Genomic DNA, 26,722 nt, shown 5'->3' with positions numbered 1-26,722 from the left:
AGCTGTTCACCGAACAGATGTTGAAAAACTGTCCTGATAAAACTAAAATTTCATTGGACAATGCAGGTCACATGACGACCTAATGCGCATGTATTTACTTCAGTCTTCAGCCATATTGGAAGTATATTTATCTCTCATTACCCGTGTTTATCAGGTACTTTTTAATCGTTTAATTTTAACTTTAATCAGCTCCTTCGCTCAGTGTTGAATGATTATATTCTTCTCGTGATATTCGACGATTCTGAAACAATTTGAACACCAGCCGCAGCTCAGTCAGAGTGAATTTTCAGGTTTCAAAGCGAAATGCAGTGCCACTTTGGCTTTTATGGACAAAGCCTCTTATTCTCCCACATATCTCTTTAAAATGCTGTTTTTGTGAGGAACTCATGCAGACATCGTTCATTCCTAACTAATTTCTGAACGTCAGTTCTTCAATGCCCATGAAGTGTTTCCGAGTCCCTTCGCCGGTGTTCTTGTCTCATCTCATTTTCATCGACCACCGTTCGGTTTTCATAGCGTGTTCTCTCTTACGTGCTTTTGAGACGTGCATCTTCGGTCATCCAACTTGAATCACAGTTTTTCCCCCTTTCTGTATTACATTTTATCGTAATTTTCCGGTTACCGCCTGCTATTCTGTGTTTTTGTCGTTTCTTACGCTCGCCCCGCTTATTTCACTCGTGTTTGCGGTGTTTTGCCGACGCGAACCTTTGTTCATTTGAATTAACCTAATTTTATGATCATTCCAAAAGGTTGTCGAGAAAACACATATGTTTTTGTGCAGTGTTACGCGTGAACGTGTCTCCTCATCCATCTCGATCAGTTTGAAAGACTGATTTTCAACCAGTCTTAGATTGCCTCTTGTGTCAGCTCTTGTCTGAGGTTCATTTTATTTCTGAATTTTCATCTGAGATCTTGCTAGAAGTCCTGCAGTTGCGCATTTTTTTATTCGCCTATAGTGGTCTAGTATCACTTGTTAGCCATCTTTTTAGTCACAATTTTCCTTTTATCAGCCTCGTTTCTAATTGATCTTGCTAGCTACGCTTTATATACTACAATGTCTCATTCTCTCATCGTTGTAGGTTGCACGAGATCTGTGTCCCTTCTGAGGCGGTCTTTCAAAACTAAAGGCTCCGTTATCCTTCTTTTTCTAGTCTTTTCTGCTCATCGCTCTGTCTTTTTCTTCCCTTTCTTTACGATTCCCTGATCTTATCTGCGCCAGTTCTTATTTCAGTCACAACCTGCATTTTGTTGTGCTTGACTGTCGCAACTCGGGTCACCTAGTAAAGATGTTGGTAGAATTTAACCGTGTATTACTTGTGTCACCTCAATTCTGTAACTGTTACTCTCTGGAGCTTATGTCTCCTGTCTGATGTCTCACTTGTCCGATCATCATATGTGATTTAGTATCTTTGAAAAGTGTCCACTTGAGCTCATGCCCAGCAGCTATTAATTTTTAGGTTATGTTCCTCTTAAGCATCTACATGTTCCGATTGTTTTCATCAAACACGACCACTGTTGTTTAGTCCAGTATGAGATTACAAATTACTTTCAGCATCCTACTCATTCTCAGTTTTTGGCTGATAAAAATTGTGTTATTCAGACCTTGGAAAATTTGTAGTTTGTATCATACCGTTTTACTTCAGCTCGCACAGTTCAACCCTCCTATCTGAATAAGTCCGCAGTGGTTTTGAAAAACTTTAGTCGATCTCAAATAGCTTCATCAGAAGTTTTTTTCTGCAACTTATCATCCTCATAATGAGGCTCCTAAAGAATTTTCAGGCAGCTATACCTCTCAGTTGAGGGTTTGAGGTTTTTTTTTTTTTTTTTTAAAAAAACAGACTGGGTTATGATTGCCTGAGAAGAAATTTTTGAGAAATTAATCAAAAAGTGAGGAAGTGTTTTGCCTTGCCATGTCGTAGAGTAGCAATTCTAATTTAAACACGAGCTTAGTTCACTTTGTACTTTCAGATAATTAATTAAAAAAAGTGGCTGCCCCAGACCCATCTGCCTTCATTCTCTGTTGAACGGTATTTGCATAATTGTCTAGAAAATTTGGCAGGCTTGAGAAAATAATTATATTGTTAAGAACACTTGAATCAGTTTAGTAGCCAATTTAATACAAAGAAACCTTAATTTTTGGCTTCCTAGTGGGAAGCTGGAATCGAATAACACAGAAAATGCCGGTTATTCATTTCTGAGTTAAATCTATTTGATGTGTCTACCTTGTTTATAAAAGCATTTTCATGAGGTCAAACATTTTTCAGTGTTTAATTTTTCAATCGTGGTCTAGTGATTTTTTGTCTCCACCTTCATCCTTGAACCTTGCTTAAGTTCCTTTAATCCTGACTTCGGCTTTTTCATTTTTTCTGTTTTCAGTTTTCAAGGTGTTCGTCTAAGCTCTAAAATGACAGACTCGATGAAGTTTGGGCCAGAATGGTAACTAGATATTTATTCATTGTAACGTTTGGTACACAGCAGACCATGGGGGGGTTTTGGTAAAGCTCCAAGTCAGTTGGGCCTGACATTCTCTACTCTTTCTCCACTTAAGAAATTTAATATTTTCAGTGAAGTTCAGACGAAAAAGGGATCGTCAATTGTTAATCTTGAAATACAATTTTTACCTGTAGTATTTTTGCATTAAAAGTTTTGCTCATCAGGTAAAATTCTTAGACAGAGTACCAAACTACAGTCTTGTTTAAATTGAAGTTATGGAATGTCACTTCTTGATCACAGTATTTCAATTCAAGTGGTCAACATTTTTGCAGCTACACTGAGCTTAATCCATCATTTGCTTGGTTATTTTGCAGGTTACGAAATATCACCCAAGACACATCAAGCAGCACACCGACGATGTCCGGGCCAAAGTATCAGTTGGCAGAGTTCCGCTACGGTCGTGAAGAAATGTTAGCTCTCTTCGACGAAGCGTCAGCAGCACCAGAGCCACTGAAAAATTTGTCCGGTCTTTATGTCGATAAAACACAGCCTCCTTTGGCACTTATTTCTGTCACTGATGAAGAAACGGTATGTTTGAAAATCAATATTTTCCAATGAAAGATCAACTGGACGTATTTCTATCAAACAGAACTATGTGCCGGTGAGAAATATGGGGTGTGCTCGTCGAAGCTGCATAAGAAACAATCCAAAAGAGGGCGTGATTCCTTTTGAAGAATTGGAAAAGCGGGATTTTACATTCTATCAAACAGACCTATGTGCCAACTGAATGCGGGATTCATGAGCCGCGGGCATGGCAAGAGAGCGTTGTGGACAGGGCTCATGAGTTAATGATTCGGCAACGGGGCGTTGTCCCTCCCGTCGTCGCCGCTGACGTCAATGGCGCTTTATTATACTCATTCACTCTTACGGCCAGAGAACTAACGAGCACACCCCATATTTCTCACCTCCACATAGGTCTGTTTGGTAGAAATATGTCCAACTCTTGTCTTACACACTCAGATTGTAGGACTGCTAACATTCATTAGATGAGAGAGCATTAGTATTCAGAAGGTAAAGAAGAAAGTAAGTGGAAAAAAGTAGAGAAGGCAGAAGAAGCAGAGGAGATTAAGGAGAGAAATGAAAAAAAAATTCTCTTTTTCCTATTCTTTCTTCTTTCATTCCTTTCCTCCCTCCCCCCCTCCTGTTTCCTCTGCTCCTCCGTCTCTTCTTCTTGTGTTTCTTCCGATTTCTAATGCATCCATACCTGTCAAATGTCAGGAGTGCTACTCTAATTCACATGGTTTTTCCAAGGCAGAACGTTAATTTAATTAAGGATTAATTAACTTTTACATTTTTTTACTTTTATGATCTCTAGACTATTTGAGATTTATGATCCATACAGATTTTTTTTTAACCTAAACCTCAACTGATTTCCTGTTTTTGTAATTTTATTATTATTAATGTAACGTTATTGTATATTTTTTTATATGATCATCTAGTTGTAAGAAGCTGTAGGTCCCAAATACTCAATACAGTTGGACTAGGGTGAATTATTAATTATTCTAAAATTTCATGGCATCCTGATGCAAAGTCTAAAATAACTTACGAAAGGTATTGTAAATTCATCCAGCATCAAAACCTCTCCGGTTTTTAGAACAGCTAGTGAGCAAGCTAGAACTGCGGTCCGATTATTGAAACTAAGTCAGCTTGATACGACAAGACATAGCCCTATCTTAACCATGCAATGTATCGCAATTCGATGTCTTATCGGGCTGCTTTGAACTTTCAAGAATCAGCCCGCAGGTGAGAAGAAAATCAATTGTTCAAGTTAAGTCACGACACAGAAATACTACCTTGGAGAGTGGCCAGTTAAGATTTGGCAGGTATATTGTGTGGCATTTAATGACATGACTAGGTATTGTGGTAGATGGGAACATGTAATCAAATTAACTGGGTAGAATGATCATAAATATTATCTGTGCGTCCAGTTTCTAGTGTCATTTACGTATGTGACATCAGTGAGTTTCAACATCTAACTGGAACTACTGCCTGTAAACTCACCATGAGGCTGTGAAGCACAGCTGATAATGTATGGAAAATGGAGCTTCATAAAGCCAATGGTGGTTTGTTCGTTCATCAAAATACCTTTAAGAGCTTCCTCAAAGTTAAAAATGTGTACTTATTAATTAATTTTGTTTCCATTGTGTTTGTTGCAGCGTATGTGGAACAGAGGAATAAATAGTGATGCGGTTTTGAGGGCAAATCGAGCGGCTGGTGGAGGGCCTCTACTAGGAGGAGTTGGTCCGACAACAGCAGGCGTCAATTTAAATAGCAGTTTACTCCGTGGAGGGCGGGGAGGCTCATCCATCGACCGAGGCAGAGGTCGTAACCTGCGGGGCTCATCATTCCACTATCCACCACATCGCACCAACTATGACGAGTACTCAGATCTAATGCCATCGTTTGTTCGGTCTTCGCGACCATTCGAGAGAACTCAGGTTAGTCATTCATTCCTTGCAATAGTTTCTAAAGGTCAGTATTCTCCAGAATCTCTACTAAAGCTTAGTCTACAAGACTGGAGCATTAAATACTGAACCAACTTTTCCTCTGCAAAATCTGCCAGAAACACAATACCTACATGAGCTACACAGTGGTGCTTATTGATTCTAGTTAAAAGGTCCTCTTGAACTCAGAAATACCAGAGGTTCTAGGCACCTCTGGCATCAACGTTGTGATTTTTTTTTTTTTTTTTTGCATAATTACTCATGACAATTTTTTAGTGAGGGGATTAAAAAGTATACAAATATATATCACCTTGAGAAATTTAATAGAAATGGTGAGTTTAATCATTAGAGGCCCCAATAGAAAAGTATGAAGAGATGAACTTCCTGCATCCCTGGAAAACCTCTAAAAAATGAGGTTGTAACATTTGGTTTTTTACATGCATCATGAAGTATCCAATTTTCTTTTTAAAAAATATTTTAAACATGCCTCAATTCATGGCTACTCAATCTCAAGGGATTGTTTCTATTTTTTGTTGGTTGCATTCGACTTCTCACATGATATGATTTTTGCCGAACAGAGTCAAGGGTCAGAACGGAATTGGTTGGATCGGAATGGAACAACAGAACGAAGCATGGACAGAGGTGGCAACGGAGGTGGAGGGGGGAATGAGTCCTCTGGGAGCGCCAGCGAGTGGAGTGGTGGCCTCCACTCGCAGCACCACTCTCAGCTTTCGTCGAGCCCTCGTAAGGAGTTTCCTTCGCGGAGTGGTCTTGCAGATTCCAACAACTGGCGCAAGCATAGGGGGGCTGGGGAAAGCAGTGATAGCGATGGTTGGCGAAGCACTTCCAATAACAATAATGGGTCCATGAATCAATATGACCGAAGCAGCGGAAATGAGAAATGGGGTAAGATAATATCTGTCTCATCACAATTTTGAAGAAAAGAGGCAGAAGAACTTCTTCATTTTCTCAGAAGTATGCCAAAAGTGACAAAGGAAATAATTACAACTAAGTGGGAAGAAAGCTAATTGAAGTTTTCATTTTAATTTTTCAACTTTTGAACACAATATTATCAGCATTGATTAAATATGAAGATAACCATACTGAAGTTAAATTTTAATAAAATCAAACGTTTTCTCACCCAAAAAATCATCCAGATCCGACTCATCTTTTAAAAGTAAGGGTAAAGTGCTACCTCAAGTCAAACATTTCTTTAATAATCGACCCCTCATGTTGTGATTTCAGAGAGGAATAGCTGGCGAGAGCCAAGTGATCGGGTTGAGAGGGAAAGAGAAAAAGAATCAGATGACAAGGAGAGGGGTATGAAGTGGGAACGGCGCCCATGGGAAAATCATGAGAAGCGAGTGCGGCGCATGACCTGGGACTCAGCAGATGATTCACTTCCAGAATGGTAAGAAATTTCTTAATAAGCCACATATCACATCCATATCTTTTGAATGAAAAAATGTATTTTTAACAATATCTTGTTCCACTATTTTGATTGGTTCTCCTGTTTATATTTGTAAGTAATTTGTCACCAATCAATCATCATCTGACGACTGAATATTCAAAGCTAAAACAGATTGATAATCCCAAACAGGGAACAGACCATGTAAGAAACCATGGCATCTTGCACTATGTTTTGGGATGACCAATATCTACGCTAATATTGGATCGAGAAACTTGGCTTTTGAATAGATCTTGTTATTCTTTCTAATTTATGAGCTTGAACCATCAAAACCTTGTTAACCTGACGTCACAAAGTGGCATTATTAAGGAGTCTACCTTAGTTTCACCCTGTTCTTGCTCTGACTCTGTGTCTAGCACAAGTGATTGCACTACACTATTCAGTATTATCAACTGAAGCGGGCAAGAATTGATCAAATCTGGGCCGCAGAATTTGATTACCTTTCCAGGTAATGCTCCCCCCCCCCCCCCCCCCCCAATGGACTTTTGGTCAACGTGGCAAGGACCATGATCCATTTCAAGGTGGCTCACCTGAAATCATTTTGTAAATTTTCCTGTGACTGAATGTAATTAGGGGAGCTGATAAATAAATTATTCAGGGTAAATTTTAGTCAAGCTGTTGAAGGAGCAGTTAAAATTCCATCAGCATCAATATTCAAAACTATTTCTTGCATGTTCACCCTTGAATTTCAGGACCCTTGAGCTTGGTTTTATTAAGAATCAAGCACAGAAGTGAATGAGGATTTAGCAAAGTTCTATAGGGAAAGGTAATGATGGCATTACAATTTTTGTTACAAATTCTTAGAGTGGAATCCTAATTTGTCATCCTAACTGAAGCATCAACATCACCTTTATGTTTTTTCTCTCTTTTTATCAGGGCCACAGAAAACCCGAGTGAAACAGGTGGTAGTTTTGATGCATCCGGTGCATTTTACCGGGATGATGTTTATTCGGATGAAGAAGAGGTAAATCTTCCAATATTTTTATTTTATTTATTTTTCTTAGATTTTTTGCCACAGTTTTAATTCTGATTTGTCTCATTTAAAACTGGTGAAGTCGCCAGAGAATACATCTTTGTGACTGCATCAAATGCAAATGAAACTCCTCTAACATCTGATATTCTGAATTAATGTTAGAGCTTACAATTTGTTGCGAACTAATCAAAGATAAAGATTTTTCAGTCCATGTCCAGGCTCTAAATTTCTAGACATCTATGTGAAGTAGATTTTTGACTCAAAATATTCAGGCGAGAACTTCTACAATGAAACAAGGACAAGGAATTTTTGCAGGGTCGTAGTTTAGTTTTGCATCTGTAAAATTTTGTGGAAAAACTAAAGAGTTCATTAAAAAGTCCAAAAAATAATACCGTCAGAGAGGAAAATCTTATTAACAATCCAACCAATTAAAAGCTGACAGTCGAGATGACATAACTAGGTGATGCTGAGTCCAGCTAATCAACCCTCGCAGTTTCTCCCGCCTGGTTACATCATCAGAGCCTGCCAAAAATACTGTCTCGAACGGGTTCCATTTTTGCCATTGAAGGTTTTTGAAAAAAATCTGAAAAATTCGTAGAAGATTAGTTTACTCCATCTTTTCAGAAAATGAAGTATAAAAATAGGTGCGACTGGCTCATACTCTCAAACTTCTCTTACAGTTTTTTTTGTTTATTTACCTATTTATTTTCTCATTTACTTTTTCCTTGGTTTTGTTCTTATTTTTTATCAATTTTTTAGCAGCAATAATAACTCCTAATTTTTGCCTTGATTTCTGACTGAAGCAGATTTTTAAGTGCAAGAAAATCTTGTTTCAAGCGGGACTCAATCAAGAGTTATTTTTAAAGTTTGACTGGAACAAGTAAAGTTTTCTCAAGCGTAAGATTTTTTAAATATTTTTTGCAAAATGGATTTCAGTTTTTAAACTTTTTAGTCTCCTAATACTTGTAATAAAATTTGCCCCTTTTATCAGCTAACTTTCATATTTTCTATGTGTGAGATTTTTAGTGTTGTTTACTCAATTCTTTCATGGTCTTGACATGATTTTTCATTTGTTTTCAGCCACCTCGAGGAAAAGAAAATCATCTTCGGCAACATGATGAACCGTTTTCTAAATCAGGTCAGCCAAGAAATCGGAGGCTGTCTTCTTGCGAAGACGAGAAACATCATTACATGGAAGACAGTCCAGAAAAAAGCAAGGCAAACAAACAACAGCAAAGAGAAGATAGCGCTTTACTGAGCAGTAGCAATAAACAGCCTTTAGAGCAAAGAAATGGTATGCCTTTTATTTTTTCTTTCAATGTAATGTATTATAATAATAGTAAGTGCTCAACACTGTAGACTTCATCGAGGCGCAACTCAAGTGGCAGAGACTTTGGGGATTTTTCGGCAGATCACAGTTTATTCATTTATTTACGACATTCAAACAGAACCAACATGCACTAAATATAATGCACTAAAATAACATGCACAACACTTTGAACATTTTCAATTTTAACCTATGAGTGAGTAATAGGTGTTGTCTGTTCAGTTGCTTTAAACTCCTACTTTTTTGGAGGAAACGGAAGTCTACTAGATGGTAAGCGAAGTCCAGCCGAGTGTTCTTTCTTGCTTATGACAGTGTGCAGCATTGTTTACATTGATTCTTTAAAAATAATGCTCATGTTTCTCCATCTCTGTTTCAGACAATCAGTCAGTTGACCAGCCCTCAGTGCCGTTCCATCGAAGTAACTCAAAGCCTGAAACAGTATCACCTAAAAAATCGCCAACAGTTCAAAACAGTAGCCAGATCGCCTACAACAGCAATAGTAGTAGTAGTCCTAACTCCTCGCAAGCTCTGAAGCATTCTCAAAGCGCCAGTAACCTAAGCAACCCACTAGCTTCTCCCTCCTCACAATCTGTTCCTGTTGCACAGAACTCAGTGCCCCTGCGAAATGCCACTGCTATGAACTCTGCACCATCAATGGGCAATGACTTGAACAGCAAACCACTCCCATCGATGGGTATCACCAAGTCTGAGTCTACTTCCAAAGTTCCTAACCCTGTTCATAATACGCTTCTTCATAACTCCTCAGCACCTTCATTAACTTGTTACACCAGCCTCACAGATAGGTATCAAAGCGGGAATGGTGTGCCCTCCCTCTCACAAGTTTACAACAATAAAGAGGCAGGTGACAGGCACCTGCCTAAAGCAGATGAAACTTTTGCTCGGATGCAAGAAGTAGCGGATGACATTGTTGCCAAGCTTGTGACAGATGATGAGGATGTGCCGCCTACGGTGCAGCAAGTAGCCGCCCCAGTCAAGATGCCTGTGACGAATAGATGGTACTATCGAGATCCTCAAGGAGCTCGACAAGGTATACCTTTTTTTAAAAAATTTGATTTTGATGAACTACTGCGGAACTTACAATACATTTTGGAGTCCGGCACCCCTCCCAACTCCTATCCCATAATTTTCGTTCCAGCAAGACCAGCCGTTAACTTTGAATAGCAAGCATAACAACCTCTATTTGTATTTCAAAATTTTATTTTGATGGACTGTCAAGTTTCTGAGCGAACATAGAGTTATAATTTGTCTTTCTCTGTCAGTTCATCACTGTATGGTCACCTTTATCATAGTGTCACTGCCAGGTCATATAATTTTAATTCTGTCATGACGCCAGAAATTCAGTGTCCAGCTTACCAATGGTTAAGTTTCTAATGCATGGTGATCACTTTTATCATCAACCAATTTTAAGTGGAAGGAGAGTTAAGATCTGAATCTTTCGACTAAAAGTTTTAGGAAGGCCTCCTGTTATCTTCATGGTGGCACTTATTCTGGAGGAATCTTTTTATAGTGAACGTGTTAGTTAGTGTCTGTCCCATAAGTATTAGATTTCGATTCAGTGTTCTACCGTGTAATCAAATCAGTGGTTTTCTTGATTAAAAGTTTAATAGGAAGAGCTCTTATCTGGGTCACAACTACTTAAATTTTAATGAAAAAAGATTAATACTTTTTAATGTTTAGCACACTCTCAATGAAGTAGGAAACTTGGTAGGAAATTGAACACTGCATGTCCTTTTAATACAATTTTGTAGAGTAAATAATGAAAGCAAAAAAGATGTTGAAAATCGTCTCTTCCCTTAGAAACGAGTGTTTTCTGAGGATCTTGAATTGAAATATCTTATCCATCAAACAACTAAAACCTCTTTTACGCTTAGGCTGTTTAGCAAATTTGACTAGAATTAATTGTTTCTCTTTTCAGGTCCATTTTCTTCTACAGAAATGGCAGAATGGTTTAAATCAGGCTATTTTCAAGTAAACCTTCTTGTCCGGAGAGAATGTGATGAGACATATGCACCCCTAGGTGAACTGATGAAGCTGTGGGGCAGAGTGCCATTTTTGGCGGACAATATACACCCACCAATTAAAAGTCAAGTAGATCCGGCACTTGGTATTCCGTCCTTGAAGGCTGGAGTGGGCGCACAGCTGCCTTTGATCAACTGCGTAAAGCCACCTGAGACTGGACCCACTCAGTATTCTCCAACGATGGGAGTTCCACAAATGGAGGATGAATTTCAATACCAGTATCGTCAATTAATGCTTAGGCAACAAGCAGTTGCGTTCCAAAGTGTTTTAAGTAAATTATCGCAAACCGAAAGATGGAACACGCTGACAACTGCGCAACAACAAGAGGTAAGTTCTTTAACTGTCTGATTAAATTACTATTTTTTTTTAAGATCATCAACAATGAGAGTTGCCTATTTCTATCTAATTGAATTTTTTTTTTTTTCAAAAGTAGATTATGAACATGAACATTGATCTAGATGATTACTATGCTATGCAATGTAATAACATTGCATGTTGAAACTTAGAATTTGAACAGTTCTATTCCTATTACATCTTCCTAATTCCTAATATCCAACCAATATTTATGTATAAACTAAATCATTTATTTTAATCACAGCACGGGAACAAAGTCCAAAATACAGAAATAGCTACTTTATTAAAGAGAAAATTATGAAAACAGCAACAATTAATCTTTAGCAAGTAAAATGAAAAGTCTAACCAAAGAGAAATAGTTCAAAATTGTGCCACAGCACTGAACTGCAAGGCCTACCCCCTTGCCAGGAACTTGAACGTTAGTTTCAATTACCCCACGTAATCCTAACTCCTCTCTTTCATTCAGCTCCCATACAAGGGTGCAATACCCAAACAGGGTTAAAAGAACCGAAAAATTTTTTTGAAAAAAACTTTAAAGGGTGGCAGAATAAGGCACTCCCGCGACTCCAGTGGCAACTTGTTCCATGCACTGACCACTTTACAGCTAGTTAAGTAATGATGAAAATTAGACCTTGATCGTCCCTCCATGAAGACTGTTCCTGCAGGGGTGCAAAAGCTGCTGGATCATGTGATCCGTGGATTGCTTGATCAGTGAGGGAATTTTTGGGAAAGTGGGGAAATTTTTGTCCAAAACAACACCAATAAAATTTTCAGTGAAAATTCTGAAAATTCATCAATCTTTTCGACTTTTCGGGAGTCGTTATAAGCAAATTCTCAGAAGTGAAAAGCGGGAGTTGAAAAGGCATCACCTTGAAAAATTAGAGGAAGTGAAAAAAGTTTTCGGATTTGAGTGAGGAAAAAATGTCGGATCACAAGAAACGTTTAGCGAATGGCACTTAGTAAACCCCCGTGTCACTGTTTCTCATTTAAGACTCGGTGACTTGCTTGCCTTCTGCATTGAGTATTCCCTGAAGAAAGTGGCTCATAGAAATTTATATCTTCTACCACCTTGTGTTTAGTAAACATTGAATATATCTCTTATGTTCACTTTTTTTTCCTTTTGTAGCTAATAGTGCAACAGATGAATAACTCAGATATGACGGTGCTACCCCCATTACATAATCCAAGTTTTGTGGTACCGCCAGAGCCAATTCAGCAGCCCCAACCGCAACCACCACCAACTCAACAAACAACCGTACCACCTAGCAACCCCCTGATGAACCTCTTGGCTCAGATGGGACTTCCAGTCTCGCACGAGGCACCAGCGTCAACGCAAATGAGTCCAATCCCTCAACAGCCGCCGCAACCTCAATCCCTCCATCATCACCAACCACAACCACAGTCGCAGTCCTCGTCATTAGATCCGTGGCAGCAGTTCATCCAAAAGCTCAACACAAACAATCTCGGAGGATTCTCCTCTCCTGCGCATCACTTAGGTGGAATGACGCCGATGCCACAACCTCCACCCCCGCAGCCCACTCTTCAACAGTCTCTCTCAACTAGCTTACATTCTCACTCACCGTCTACCAATTTGTTGTCAGGCATGCCTGACGATGTTTCACAGACTGATCTTGATCCTGTTCAAAGGCTCTTGCGCCAGCTGGGAATCCAGCATCAAGTGCCTCCGTCCCAACAGCAATCCACTAATAAAGTAAGTGATCCAACTAACATTAATCATTTGTATTTTTTTTTTTAGTCTCCTTGCTCAAAAGTAAAAGGACTCCACATTAAAAGAGAAATAGAATTTTATTTTCAACCCTTCAGACTTTCAGCGCCATAGTGGTTTTGCTTATGGGCAGGAAAAACACGCTCAAAAACAGCAAGATTTAAACGCTTCAAACCACAGTCTCCGCGTATTGTTGCAACGCTTCAAACCACAGTCTCCGCCAATTGTTGCAACGCTAGAGCTTCCTTTTGGTTTTGTACGTAATCAGCACTATACAGTTCACCTCTTGGAAGACCTGCAGTCAGTGCTTCCCTTGCAATCATCAATGCATTGTAAACGCACCATTATCAACGTTGATCATTGTGACTGCTCAACGAAAGTGCTATCATTATGACTGCATTGGCAGTGAACATGTTGAGTAATGAAGATTAGTTGGCATACTCAATTCAGTGGCAGCTGTAGTCTCAGAGCCACAAGTATCTGTCTTGGATGAAAAAAGTCACCATGACTGATATGTTATGCAGCATGTTTTCATTGCAGAACGAAGGGTTGCAAGCACTCATGCTGGACTATCATGGATATCAATGTGAAGCGCATGGTTTGCATTTTGCAAAGAGGAACCACTAACATTGTAGTGATGCTAAGATTGTGCAACTTCATCCTTTGCAATAAAATTGCGGAAATCGTGAAAAACTATGAAATTTAGATGGTAATTTTTGTCTTAAATTCACAGTTTTTTTGCGAGTAAAATAGAAACTATTAATGGATAATCGGGTTTTTCCTCCAAGACAAAAGAAGTTGCACAATCTTAGCAACATTGCAATGCTAGTGGTTCCTTTTTGCAAAATGCAATCCATGTCATGACTGCAATTAACTGTGATGGTAGTATTATCTTTGTGGTAATCATCGATAACACTGTCGGCAACCTTCCCGTTTCAGTATTTTCATTTTGGTCTGGAAGGGATAAATGCACAACAAACATTGGTAGGGAATGTGGGATTTTGTTGAATTTCATGTATCTAGCTCCAATACGAATTATCTTTTCAAAGCTAATCATTGGAATATGAGAAATAGCTTGCATTTGTCTTATACCTACGCTATGTTATATTTCCACTAGAGTTTCTGCTTTTCACTCTGAATGTGTAGAACTCTCTCTGGGGAAGTGAAGGAAGGGAGACTTTGTTGACTTCATTTTTAGTTTCAAGACATCACTTGTTTACTTAAGTATAGAATTTAAATAGTTAAACTCCAGCCTCAGGTAACATCATCAGATGACCTGTGGGTGACATAGGAGGCCCAGCTTGACTAGTTGTGTGAAAATATACCAGTGTTCAACAATTTTTCGATTAATCATGCACAGAAAGGAATGGAAATAATCTAAATAAACTATTTTTTTCAGGTCGATAGTTTATGGGGTAGTCTAAACTCAAATTTGGGTTCTTCCCCCACAAGTTGGATGCCTTCTCAGCCTCTACCTGCACAGTCTTCTTCCATATGGGGTGATCATACTCCGAAAGTCATGAAAACTGAGCAGGAAGTTATTGTAAGTATTTATCCTTCAAATACTTTTTCTTTTTACAGCAAGAGAGGTAGATGATGAAAATCCTTGAGATTGCTCTGTACCAATGCAATAAAATACACTCCGGTTTTTGATGGACTGTTGTGATGACATTTATTTTTCATGTATTTCCCAATCTGTTTTGGTGTTTTCATCGCACACAATGTTTGCTTATCAGCTGTCTGCGACTGACCAATTTTTGACTCTCTTAATATCTGTTATATCTAGGTGAAGGCAGTTTTTTTTTATTTTATTTATCTATGGAGGCAACTACGAGCACAGTTCTTCATTCTATTTTTGCATTTCCAACGTTTTAATTTTAAAGAAAAGGTTTTTTTTTTTTTTTTTTTTTTTTTTGCAAAATTTCAATATTTCCATGCTGCTTTGGAGTTTTCTTGTTTGCCTGGCTGAAAAAATTACTCTCTCGTGCTCTGTGCAGCAATTCTCATTTTTGATTCGATAAAAATAATATGTTACATGACAGAGAGAAAATAAACAAGACTAATGGACAGGAATTTCCTGGTATACATTCGTTTTTTATTTTGTTTCTCAGTGCCACATAATAGTCTGTGTTTACTTTCCTATTTCAGAAAGAACAGTTGCAGCATGTAGAGGAAACCAAGAAAATAGAAAAATTAAGGTAAGGAATAGTTAAAAGCCAAAAATCATTGATAAAATTCTTTTTAAGTGCAGTCCAGTCCAATTTCCTTGCAAGAGCATTAGTTTTGGAAGTCCTATTTTAAATTTACACGGCACTTGAAGAAAGGGAACAATAATTAATGTCCAATATTAGGCTCTCTCAAAAAGAAAGGAAAAAAAAAACATCAAACAATAAGAAAAAACTATTTATGCAACATTCTTGACTTTTTTCAAAACTGATGGCATTGTTTTTACATACTTGTTCAAAACATTGCTCCTAAACAACAAAAACATTGTTCCTACAGTAATCCAACTCAATGAAGTGTGACTTGTTACTAATTCTAATATTTTTCTGCCGTTAACTCAAGCTGTATGTAAGTGCTCCTTTTCTCAGAGAAGAATACTTCAATAAGCGAGAAATCCGTTTTTATGATTTTTTCAATTGTTTTATAATTTGACAATTGTTTTACTGGTATTTTGTTTGCACAGGAAACAACAAGAAAAAGAGAAATTAAAGAAGCTAGAAGAAGAAGCAAATAAGAAGGCAACTGAGGATAAAAAGAAAAAGGTTGAAGAAAAGAAGAAGAAAGAGACAGAAACGAAAGAGAAGAAGAAACAGGAAGAAGATAAGAAGAAGAAGCTAGAAGAAGTAAGTTAATTGATAAAATCCTACCTTTTGCTCCTGAGTTCAGGAGAGGAGAGTAATCAAGGAGATGTCCTTGATTTACAAGTTTTGTAATTTTATTAATTAATTAAAAGATATACCAGAACGGCAGAACATGCATATTATGAAGAATTAACATTTTATTATTTTTGTAAGTGACAAACTTTCGGGAGAATACATCTGTTTGGCCAGAAGAGCATATTTTAGTTGTTGATCCATCAAGCGAAAACGGATGGATCATAAGATATTGTATTTTTCTTTGACGCTATCATAATCTATCGCAACAAAATAGGTAGATGGTGGAATTCTTGCAAACGTTGGAGCCAAAAGTAAATCTTGGAAAGTAGGAAATGACCTAATGTGGATGGTGGCATCCAACCAGCACCAATTTCGAAAGCCTAACTTCAAATATTTCAGAGCATCACATCAAATAGTAACAGAATTTAACTATTATCAAATTCCTTGGTTTTCTGTGCAGGGTCCTTTGATAAAATATGGCTTTTTACTTTTCCTCATAAAAATTTTTTCTTCTTTTCTAGGAAACAAAAAAGAAAGAAGAAGACAAAAAACGCAAAGATGAAGAAAAGAAGAAGAAAGAGGATGATAAAAAGAAAAAAGAAGATGAGAAACGAAAGAAAGAAGAAAAGGATAAAAAGAAGAAGCAAAATGAGGAAGACAAAGATAAGAAAAAACCTGATGACGATAAAAAGAAGTGTGTATACTTAAGATTATATTAATACCATAGAAATAAATTCAAATCTTCATCTTGGAGCTCTTGTTGTATGTATAATAGCTAGTACAGATGCCGAAAGAAACCAGAAATAGGATGGATTTAATGAAATCAGCAAACCTAACGACACGAGACATTGCCTAATTTCCTCTGACATTTTATTTTTAAATGAAACAATCGAGCAACACAAAGACTTCAAATTTTGCAAGTATATTCTTTTACTATCTAGAAGAAATTTACAGAAAGTTTGATGATATCAGGTGGTTTAGTTACCTGTTCAAAAACCAATTATGTGAGGAAATTAAGCACTGTCGAATGCAGTCAGACCAGTGACAATTTTGCAAGTTGGCAATACTGTTTTTTCTCTATTTATGTCCATTCAAAATATTGATTTTAGGTGAGGGAAGCTTCCTCACCAAGAATTGATAATTTTACATTCATTTAAATGGTGGATCAATAGTGTTATCGACTCTCTAGAATCACCCCTGAGTCAGACTGATTCTGGTTGAGTCCTTCCAGTTGGACTACATTTTGCAATTAGGAACTACTATAATTTCTGGCTCATCCGTAAAAACTTTTATCTACGTTGGGAAATTAACGGCACAAATGTTGTTTCTAAACTGAGCCAGAAATTGTAGTTTGGGGTTGCAAAATCTAGTCCAAATGTAGTCCAATTGACATTCAAAGCTACAAGCTCAAATACCAATCTAAACTCTTAACTCTATACTGATTGTTCCTCTTAGTATGCTTCAATATGTTCCATATCAACATGTTCTTATGTGTCTGCTCCAATAACACCCAAAACACAAGATAAAAGTAGTGACTGAAAATAAACAATTGAAAAATATTCAAAACTAGTGTAGAACATGTTTTTATTCCAAAGCTATGAACGCAACTGAATGCCATAGAAACACCTAATTGCTCTCTAGCTTAGCTTTGGTCCCGTGAGCATGGAATCATAGAATGACTTTGAACATTTCATGATTGATGTACGAGTGACTTGGGATAGCGTCTAAAACTTCGGAGCCGCTGTCTACCCAACCCGCCCTCCCATTTGCAGTTACCTTTTAAAGTGAGACCCTGCTGGAAATGACCCAACTTATGCTGATGTAATTACTATGATTCCCATCCTTTTCCAATCTCTAACACCTTATATAGGTAGTGATGAAAAAAAAAAAAATAAAAAAAAAAAAAAAAAAAAAAAAAAAAAAAACACACTTATTTTTAACTCACAAAATACTTAATGTTTTTTTTTGCTTTCTCTACAATCCATTTAATTCATATTTTCTTCCTCATAACTCTGTTTTTGTAATTTTAGGAAAGATAATGAGTCCAAGCGGAAGGATGAAGACCAAAAGGAAGGTATTAAAAGGGTAGAAAATGATAAAAGCCTGTCTGAAAACTCCAAGAGTCAAGATCAGAAGGGGGCTGGGCCAGTAAAACAACCCTGGAGCAGCCAAACTATCGCAACACCTAGCTTAGCTGATATTCAAAAAATTGAACGAGAGAAGAAAATTGTGAGTTCTAATTATTTCCTTGTTTTTTTTTTTTCTTTTCCCATTTTTCTTAGCTTGTATTTGGTTGAAAAATATGCTGGAATCTTCCTCAATTGGATTAGAAAGGATAGAAAAATAACATTATCCATCTGCTTCTTCGAAGGCCCTCATTTGTTGAGAGTTTAAATACTGAATATTTTACTCCTTCAGAAATGGAAAGGAAAGAAATCTCAATCAATTGAAAAAGGACAGTTAAAATACTTTATTTGCTATTTTCTCAGAGGCTTCTATCCAGAATTGAAACTTAAAAACTTCATTAAAGAAGGAATTAGGAGAAGTAAATTGACGCAGCTTTCGCCAAATTTCAGTCAAATAAAGATCTTGAGAACTTAAATTAATAAACCGCTTCATCCTGAAAACTGAGCTGGTCCTAATTATTTCCTTAGACTTTTTTAAAGGACTGTAATAATTTCGGAGCTTGATGTTCATTTAGCAATAGCTAACCACTTGTTCATTGAAAAATAATACAATAGTCAAAATGTGCATAAAATGCAAAGTAATTACTGGGGCAGAGTTAAACTGTCATGCTGGCGCGCATCTGTCTCCACTAAAATGCATGCATTATGGTATGGTTTATTTCCCTCGTTTGCCTTCAAAAGAGACTAGCCTGCCACCTTTGATGAGAACTTGGCAGCATTCCACTAAAAAATCAACAAAATCATCGGGAAACAGAGGAAAAAATCAAAAGGTGGCCAATGTCCCCTCATGAACTGCCTTGTATTCACCAGGGAGAATAGTCCTTCTTTACTAAATTTTCTCCCTGTATTTTACAAAAAATTTTCTTTTTTGAAGAAAAGTGTCTCATTAGTTGGTAAAATTTTGTTTTAGAAGCAGCAAATGAAAGAACAGCAACAATTAGCAGAGATGGCAGCAGCCAGGAGCGCAAACCCTGAACCACCTCAAACTGGTTTCCAGCTCAAATGGGCGGAGACCAAAAATCCACCGACTGTTGTTAAATCATTAGCAGAAATTCAAGCAGAAGAGCAAAAACAATTAGCCAAGGTAATTGTACCCTCCTACCTGTTTGTGTATCACTTTTCCATCTTCTTCATGGGGGTGGTATCAACCAAAATTTGCCTAACCTCTTTACGCATTGTTTAATATATATCCTCCTCACTGCAGCTACATTCATGACTACACAACCTTCCTGCTGTAAATGGTCTATGCCATAATGAATTCTCAGCAGCTGCACGGACCATGTATCAAGGCAGAAGGGTCGTGCGTTCAAAACTGCACCCAGAGCAGGAAGGATATTTTCAGACATCATTAATATTATGGCTTCCTCGGCGATGTACGCTTAGATGAAAACTTGAATTACTCAACTTTAAACTCATTTTTTGATGGTTACTATCACTTCATAAACCTGGAAAAATTTCTTTGAATTAAATGCACTCTCTTTTTTTTAAATGCAAGAATTAAATTTAACTGAAGAAGCTCATCGTCAAAATTAACCTCCCTGGATACGCCAGATTGAGCCGTTGCATCAAGTTTGTACGTCTTTATATCGCACTGTGTCTTTAGGAATTCTGGAAAATACATGTAAAGTTCAAGGAAATCAGAGGGAACTTTGAAGTTGAAATTAAGTGACAACCCTGCAATACTCCTTTATAGATCTGTGTCGATTGCTCTCACTTACATAACTATAATACTATCTACTTTTGTTCTAATGATATGAACTTGATCAGTTTTAATCAGAAGATTTTTCTTTCTTTCTTTTTTTTTTAAACCCTGCAGCAGTTAGAACGAGAACGAGCGGAGAGGTTACAGCAAGCGAAAGAAGTGCAAATTCCTGCCTCATCCTGCATATGGGCCAATCAAAATTTAACTTGGAATACCAACCAGCATAATTCAGTCTGGGGTCAGTTGCAAATTATTCTACTTTGAAAATTACTTAATCACTCTAATTTACAGGTCACTTAAATTTGAGTCATCATTTTCCCAGTCTTGATGATCAAATAAGACGGCTTGCATCAAGATGCTTTTCCCATGTTTGCATGCAGCCAAATGTCTTACACTCTCAAAGCACTAGTCCTAGGTAGACTCAATACCGAATATTTTACTGATCGGAGCCGTCCGCCAAAATGTGACTAGTATGTAAGGTTTTGTGTATTTTTCATGTATGACTTTTTGAAGAGTTCTGTGATGAATATTGATAAGCCTCCTCCCTTTTGTCGCCAATCTTTAAATGTTTATGCACTCTAATGGACGATTTAAGTCCTATTTCTTATCTATAATTTCGGAGAAACATGATGTTGTCCCTGGTTTTCTGTTACATGAACTCTTATATACGAAAAATGCTCTTAAAGTTGAGGCTGTATTGGAGGGGACCTAGCCGCTACCTAGCCGTTCCGAACGCTATGCCAAGATTCCACCGCTAAATCTAGTTTAATTCTCCGTGCACAGATAGGGAGCAAATACATTATCAGGGTTGCCTTTCTGCCTGGGGACTCTTGAGCTGGAGCCACTGCAACCCTGCTCATGTATTTGCTCCTTATCTGTGCATAGAGAATGTGACTAGACAGAGAGGTGGACTCTCAGCATAGCTTGGGGGATCCCCTCCTTTACGGCCTTAACTTGGAGAGGTTATTTGAGTTTATGAGTTCATCTCACAGAAAACCAACAGCACCATTGTGTTTTTTTGCAAAACATGACATAAGGAAGAGTAATTTAATTGCAAATCCCTCACACATGCAAGAGCTCCACTTAACCTATCAAGTATATATGTACATTTTAAATAAAGGGTGAAAATTGTATAAGTAAGTTTGCCACATATTTTTCCACCTCTCTGATGCCAACTCTCCACGAAAAATTGTCAAGGAAGAGTGTAATTTTTATTTTAATGTATGAAGCCTCATATGCAAGAACAAAGGATGCCGCATTTTTAAGTTTTGAGAAAATCGCATTTAAAGTTTTCGAAGCTGTCATGTTGTCCATGCCGCAAATAGGGTTTGGTCACGGAATTTACTTTAGAACAAATCCTCCCCTAAAAAATGAGCTTCAGAAATTTAAATTTAAAGCAAATGTCAATTAGATAAAGTGATTTTAAAAAAAGACCACATCCTTTGCTTTTACGGACAACGTTTTTTTCGGCATACAAGAAGCAAAACACCTTATAAAGTAAAAAGTGTACTTGTTCTTGACATTTAGGCGTGGCAATTTATTGCAGCAAATTAAATGGATTAAATTTAATCTAAGCCATGATTGAGTTAAAGGCAGTAGATCTACCTAAAAAATAAGAACGATGTTTAATTTATGAGCCAACTAACCTTTATTGCTTGTATTAGGTTAGCTGAATCTCTAGTGATCTTTTTTCTTGCAGCTGTCCAGTCATGTTTTTTTTTTCCCCCAAGTCTTTTTTCACTCACTTTTTGAAGGCAATCAAACCACACTCTCTGGTCAAAGTATATTTTTGTATCCTTAATTTTTCCCTTGTAATTTCAGGTTCAAATCCACCTGCAAACAATTCCTCTGGATTCTGGGACAATATTGCTAACAATACAAGTAATTCGAAACCTAGCACCAATATACCTGCCCCCGGCACAGGAAACGTGAAGGCAGCTACCAACGCAGTTAACAAATCTCAAAAAACTAGTAGCACCGTTTCATCAGGGACTGTAGTAACAAATAGCAACAACTCAGCTGTGACTAATAATAAAAATGTCACTAATAGTAACAATAGTGCAAAGGCGACCAAAGGGAATAAGCAGAAGGAAACAAACATGTCTCCCAAAGCAACCCCCCTGAGGCCTGCCAAAAACGATGAATTTAGTCAGTGGTGCCACAAGGCTATTTCTAATATCAAGACTTCCGTTGATGGTAAGTACCTTCCGTGAGAGTATGTAGCAGCGTTTAGAAAAACTTGTGGTGTCCTCTATCTTCCATCAGATATTAAAATAATTCTTTGCCACCATAGTGACTAGCAAATTGCTTGCATCAGTGCCCTCCTGAAAGCCTTAAAGATATGGTGGCTGAAATATTTCTTCTTTTTTTTTATTTGTGGCTTTAGCTATACTAAAGGTACTCATTTTAGTTACGCTTAGCGAGTTAACCATAATGAATTCAAAGGTAGAACTGCAAGTTAGTGTTCTACTACTTAAGAATATGAGAAGATGATTAGAAGACTAGTTGAATTATCTTCAAATTAATAATTTACGAAGTTCAGACTACTTACTGTTTAAAATTTATTGCCCCCATTTCCTTACCAACATGTTTTTCTACTTGTACTCCTGCGTGACCAGGGTTTTCATCAAACTTTTGACCCAGGGGCAAAATGCAATGATAGTGACTTCTTGGATGTGTTCTTAATTAGGGTGGATTGCATGGTGATTAATTTTCAGTGAAATATTTCATGAAATTTCACTAGGCTGTGAAGTATGTTCTGTTTTTTAGGGGCTAGGGTATGCAACCTGCACTTTAATACACTGATTATGCCACAATCACATGCTTGAAAGCTCGAGGCACACTGGTGCGGCCACAATCTATCTTGAATGTGAAAAAAATTCCAATTTTATTACTGGCATTTTGCCTGGCATACAATTACCAATGAAATTCTATCTGATAAAGTGATTTGTGCTAAAACATTAAAGCTTTATTTTCATGCTTTTCTTTTTCCTGCAGTGCCAACTTTTGTAGGTTTTTTGCGTGATATTGAATCTCCATTTGAAGTTAAAGATTACTGTAAAGCTTACCTCGGTGATAGTAAGGAGGCAAGTGAATTCGCAAGACAATTTATTGAGCGGCGGTCTAAATGGCGCGCCAAAATGACCAACAAGAACACTCCTGCTGATGACATCTCTGCTCCTGCTCCTGCTTTGCCAGCTGAATTCACAGAGGTCAAGGTATGTTTTATAGGGGTCTATTTTTTCATCAATTTTTTGTGCATTTGGTGGTTCAATAAGCAGCACATTGGAGATTATCAATTAATATTGCATGGCCTTGTCTATTGGATGGCTCAGTTGAAAGTGAGGCAAGCCTCATTTGAAAATTCATCACCCTTCGGATGCACCTTTTCTGGGTATGCAGGCAAAAAAAAATACAATGAAATTGGAGGTGTGTTGATAATAGGGAAGTTCCTTGATGTATTCTGTTGCTTTTAAACATGTTCTCCCTCTAACTTTCACTATAATTAACGATGGTATTCCACACATTTGTATCATAATTCAAGTCAGAATAGTATTTCTAGCCATCACAAATCTTTTTTCTTTGTTTCTCCTGTAAAGTTGGAACTTTGTCCCCAAAATATTCTGCCCAGAAAGAGACAACTCGTAATATTATTAAGTGTAACAAGCATTTGCAAGATTAATGAAACACTTCTGTCATTACGTATTTATTTCAAAATTACATTTTCCTTTTTCAGGGTAAAAACAAAAAAACAAAGAAGAAGCCTACCAAGGTTGACAGCCGAATCCTAGGTTTTGTTGCTCATGATCGCATCAGCACTGGGGACAGTTATGGAGCTGACTGAACCATAAATTCTTAACCGTAAGCATTTACAGTTCCCCTACATTGGTGCAGTTCTTTGACTTATGCCCAACTCTATTTATCATCCCTGTTATCATCTTTTTTTTGTTGGTTTTATTCACCTAGAGATAAAGCATTATTTTGGAAATGTGATATCTCTTGTCAAATTTTGCTTGTTTTAAATGTAGCTTCGCATTAGGAAAAATCAAACTTATAACAAGAGCTGCTTACCGTTTTTTACCTGAACCATTACACATAAGCAAGAAAAAATAATTACATGACACCATGTGTCGTAGGATTAATGCTCATTAATATAAAAGAGTATTCCAATAAGTAAGTTTTGCTGATTTTTTTTTTTAAAAAAAAAAATTCTAGCTTAACTGTACATAACATATTATTGTTGATTATGTTTTTAGCTTTGAAATAAGCTGAAGATTTTAGTATGTAAGTGCTATCCTCTGCATGCTTTTGTGGTGATGTTTTGTTTTGGACACACAGCAAACAAACTTTGAGGTTAAAAATTGACAGAAATGGCAACATCTTTCATAGAAGCACACCTCTCATTGGCTCTCTGGCGGAATCATGTCCCTTACAGCTGATTTGTCCGAAACAATGTCTATTTTTCTGCACTAAAGGCTTCCCCATGGGTCTTGGTCTGGAAAACCTAGACCTGCAAAAAGAATAGATGGAAGCTGAAAAATAGGCCAATCACCGGTTCAACTTATTTTAAAGCTGAAAGTATTAATGTCAGATACTTCCTTTTAGCTTTGCTATATTTATTATAGGTGTAGTTGGGGGGAGGGGGTGTAGAATGGCAAAACTTACTTACTGGTATACCCGCATACATTCTGTTGGGGCAGCATCAAATGTAAAATGCAACCTAAAACGTTGGAATGCATTTTTTTTTTCCCCCACAGATTTCGCTTCAAAAATTTATTTTATGAACTAGTAAAAATTGCCCAGCAATCAAAGTGTTACATATTGAATTCCTGTTTTCTATTGGCTAATGTTGCAGCCCCTTGCAGTCAGTTCTTTTTCTCTTTGCTGTTTTTGATGTTGGGCTAAAGATGTCTGACCCAATTTTTTTGACATTAGTTTCAAGGAAGAATACCACACCAGTACTTTCCACTTAATAAAACTACGTTCAAAGAAAGTGAATCGATGAGACAAGTATTTTATGTCAAGCTGTGTTCACTCTGTAATCAATTAAAATATTGAGATCTGTCATTAAATGATTCTAGGTGTTGAAATCAGTTTATTTATTTAGTTTGGGCAGCAATATGTAACAGATGTCACTCAGATAACAGCTTCTCAAATTTTTTCTCAGGCCTCATCACAGCCATAAGAATTTCAACGCAATCCATCATCATGCTGCGTGAACATTTTTGTGTGGGGTTCATGACTCTGTCATCATACATAACACATTTATAAAGTCCTCGGAGAAGAGACATAAACGGAAAAGTTCTCATTGAATTTTTGAAGCCATTTTAAGTGAATGATTTGTCTAATATTTGTATTTTTCTCTTCTTTTTTTCAGGGGATACTTTCTATTTTGCTAGAATAATAGATGTGTAGTGCTGATGGATGAAAAAATATTTTATCAAAGATTTTTCTAATGATTCAACTGTGTACAAGAGAATTTTAATTATAATGTAAAAAATATTTTAATATTGTTACTTTATTTTCTCTTTTTATTAATTTATTATTTTTTTTTATTTCATTTTTTTATGGATTTGTATTTATTTCTAAGATCTTCTCAGTTGATCTTGAATTTTAATATAGCTTTTTATCTTAATTTTACGATGTTATATTTGTACAAAGTATGAAGAGAGGAAGAAGCCCTCCAAAAGACAAAAAAATTGAAATATGAGTTGATATACTGATGAGATCCCAATGAATTTTAAGGACTTGAAAACAATTTGGGAACTTAAGTCGCTAGAGTAACTCATAATTGATTGTACTAGAATGAAGAAAATTTATTTCTTCTTTTTGATTATCGTTTAATTTTGTAACATGTTTTGTGAAAATTCACGAATTTCTACCATGCCAAAAGAAGGCTAAAACTGAAATTTGAATACATTCAAGGGTACAGTTGTGGAAGCCTAAGAGGAATTCAAAAACTGATTTTGAACGAATTTTAAACCTTCAATAATGAAAACCTGGGGAAAAACCATGAAAATGGATTTGAATAAAATCGGATTTTATGACTGTTAAAACATGCATTTTTATTTTCGTTTCATCTATCTGTCCAGTTGTTTTCAAATGGAAAACTAAAATGATTTAACTTCAGCCAGAAAAAGAACTTTTTCTACTTTTTACACAACCATGAACTTTTGATTTGTATGAATATATCACTTTAACAAATCATCTGTTTCAAAAATTGTAGTATTGATAAACCCCTTTCTACGATTCTCCATGCAGGAAAAGTACGATATTTTCCTCAAATAATTATCTCATCCTAATTCCGACTATGAATGGTCTTGTTACAGAGAGGAAACATGGTCAGCTTCGTCGACTTTTCAGCAGTGAATTTGTAAAAAAATTCACATTCAGTACATTGGAAACTGAAAAAATTCACTCCAAAATGTGCAGTTAATGCATTCAGTATTACATATTTTCAGAACCAGGTCTCTGATACTTTTTTCTCAGTCCCCAGCATTCAAGTTTGTTCAAACAGTGATGTGAAAAAATACATAAGATTGCTCTTACCACGCATCCCTGCACCTGAGCCAACCCTACTTTAGCTCAGCTTAGTGTCAGCATTAGATATATGGATTGCATTTTGCAAAAAGGAACCACTAGCATTGCAATGTTGCTAAGATCGTGCAACTTCTTTTATCTTGGAGGAAAAACCCAATTATCCATTAATAGTTTCTATTTTACTCGCTAAAAACTGTAAATTTAAAACAAAAATTATCATCTAAATTTCATAGTTTTTCACGATTTCCGCAATTTTATTGCAGAAGATGAAGTTGCACAATCTTAGCATCATTGCAATGCTAGTGGTTCCTTTTTGCAAAATGCAATCCAATGTTCCTTTTAAATATAAATGTAAGTAAGATGCGCAGTATACCTTGCAAAGTTCACTCCTTATTACGACCCTCCCCCCCCCCTCCATCTCAACAGCTGGGGTCTAATTATAAGCCAGACCCCATGTATGATTCAGCTCCGCCTATGCCTCTAATCTAAACCCTCTGCCACTGTGTGCCTAAGTATTGTGGGAGCAAAAGTAAAGCTTGTCTTGTATAAAAAGTGGGAGACTGTAAGAATGAACGACTTCGAGAAAAATC

General features: G+C 36.9%; 1 protein-coding gene across 5 annotated transcripts; it reads left to right on the top strand.

The window, feature by feature from the left end:
• Nucleotides 1-63: 63 nt before the first annotated feature.
• Nucleotides 64-25,648, top strand: Gyf (GIGYF family protein Gyf). 5 transcript variants are annotated; one of them, XM_019046912.2, is made up of 22 exons: nt 64-154; nt 2,377-2,436; nt 2,808-3,021; nt 4,650-4,931; nt 5,516-5,843; nt 6,183-6,348; nt 7,282-7,369; nt 8,459-8,672; nt 9,082-9,753; nt 10,642-11,072; nt 12,226-12,810; nt 14,225-14,368; nt 14,974-15,023; nt 15,512-15,671; nt 16,226-16,398; nt 17,735-17,933; nt 18,801-18,974; nt 19,707-19,830; nt 21,414-21,788; nt 22,590-22,810; nt 23,329-23,453; nt 24,970-25,648. In XM_019046912.2, exons 2-21 carry the CDS (start codon nt 2,405-2,407, stop codon nt 23,434-23,436), a joined length of 4,740 nt encoding a protein of 1,579 aa, XP_018902457.2. In that variant the 5' UTR covers nt 64-154; nt 2,377-2,404; the 3' UTR covers nt 23,437-23,453; nt 24,970-25,648. The 5 variants fall into 5 exon arrangements, with proteins under 5 accessions (XP_018902457.2, XP_018902456.2, XP_018902459.2 ...); XM_019046911.2 differs by lacking the exon at nt 64-154 and adding an exon at nt 171-305; XM_019046914.2 differs by lacking the exon at nt 64-154 and adding an exon at nt 242-290.
• Nucleotides 25,649-26,722: the final 1,074 nt, after the last annotated feature.

The sequence above is a fragment of the Bemisia tabaci genome, chromosome 1 (genome assembly GCF_918797505.1).
Source record: "Bemisia tabaci chromosome 1, PGI_BMITA_v3".
Taxonomy (NCBI): Eukaryota; Metazoa; Arthropoda; class Insecta; order Hemiptera; family Aleyrodidae; genus Bemisia; species Bemisia tabaci.
This window is presented reverse-complemented; position numbering and strand designations above follow the sequence as displayed.

Coding starts and splice junctions, on each gene's coding strand:
- Gyf (XM_019046910.2), top strand. Junction 5,844..6,182: donor CAGCGGAAATGAGAAATGGG/GTAAGATAATAT, acceptor TTGTGATTTCAG/AGAGGAATAGCTGGCGAGAG. Junction 16,399..17,734: donor CCTGATGACGATAAAAAGAA/GTGTGTATACTT, acceptor TTGTAATTTTAG/GAAAGATAATGAGTCCAAGC.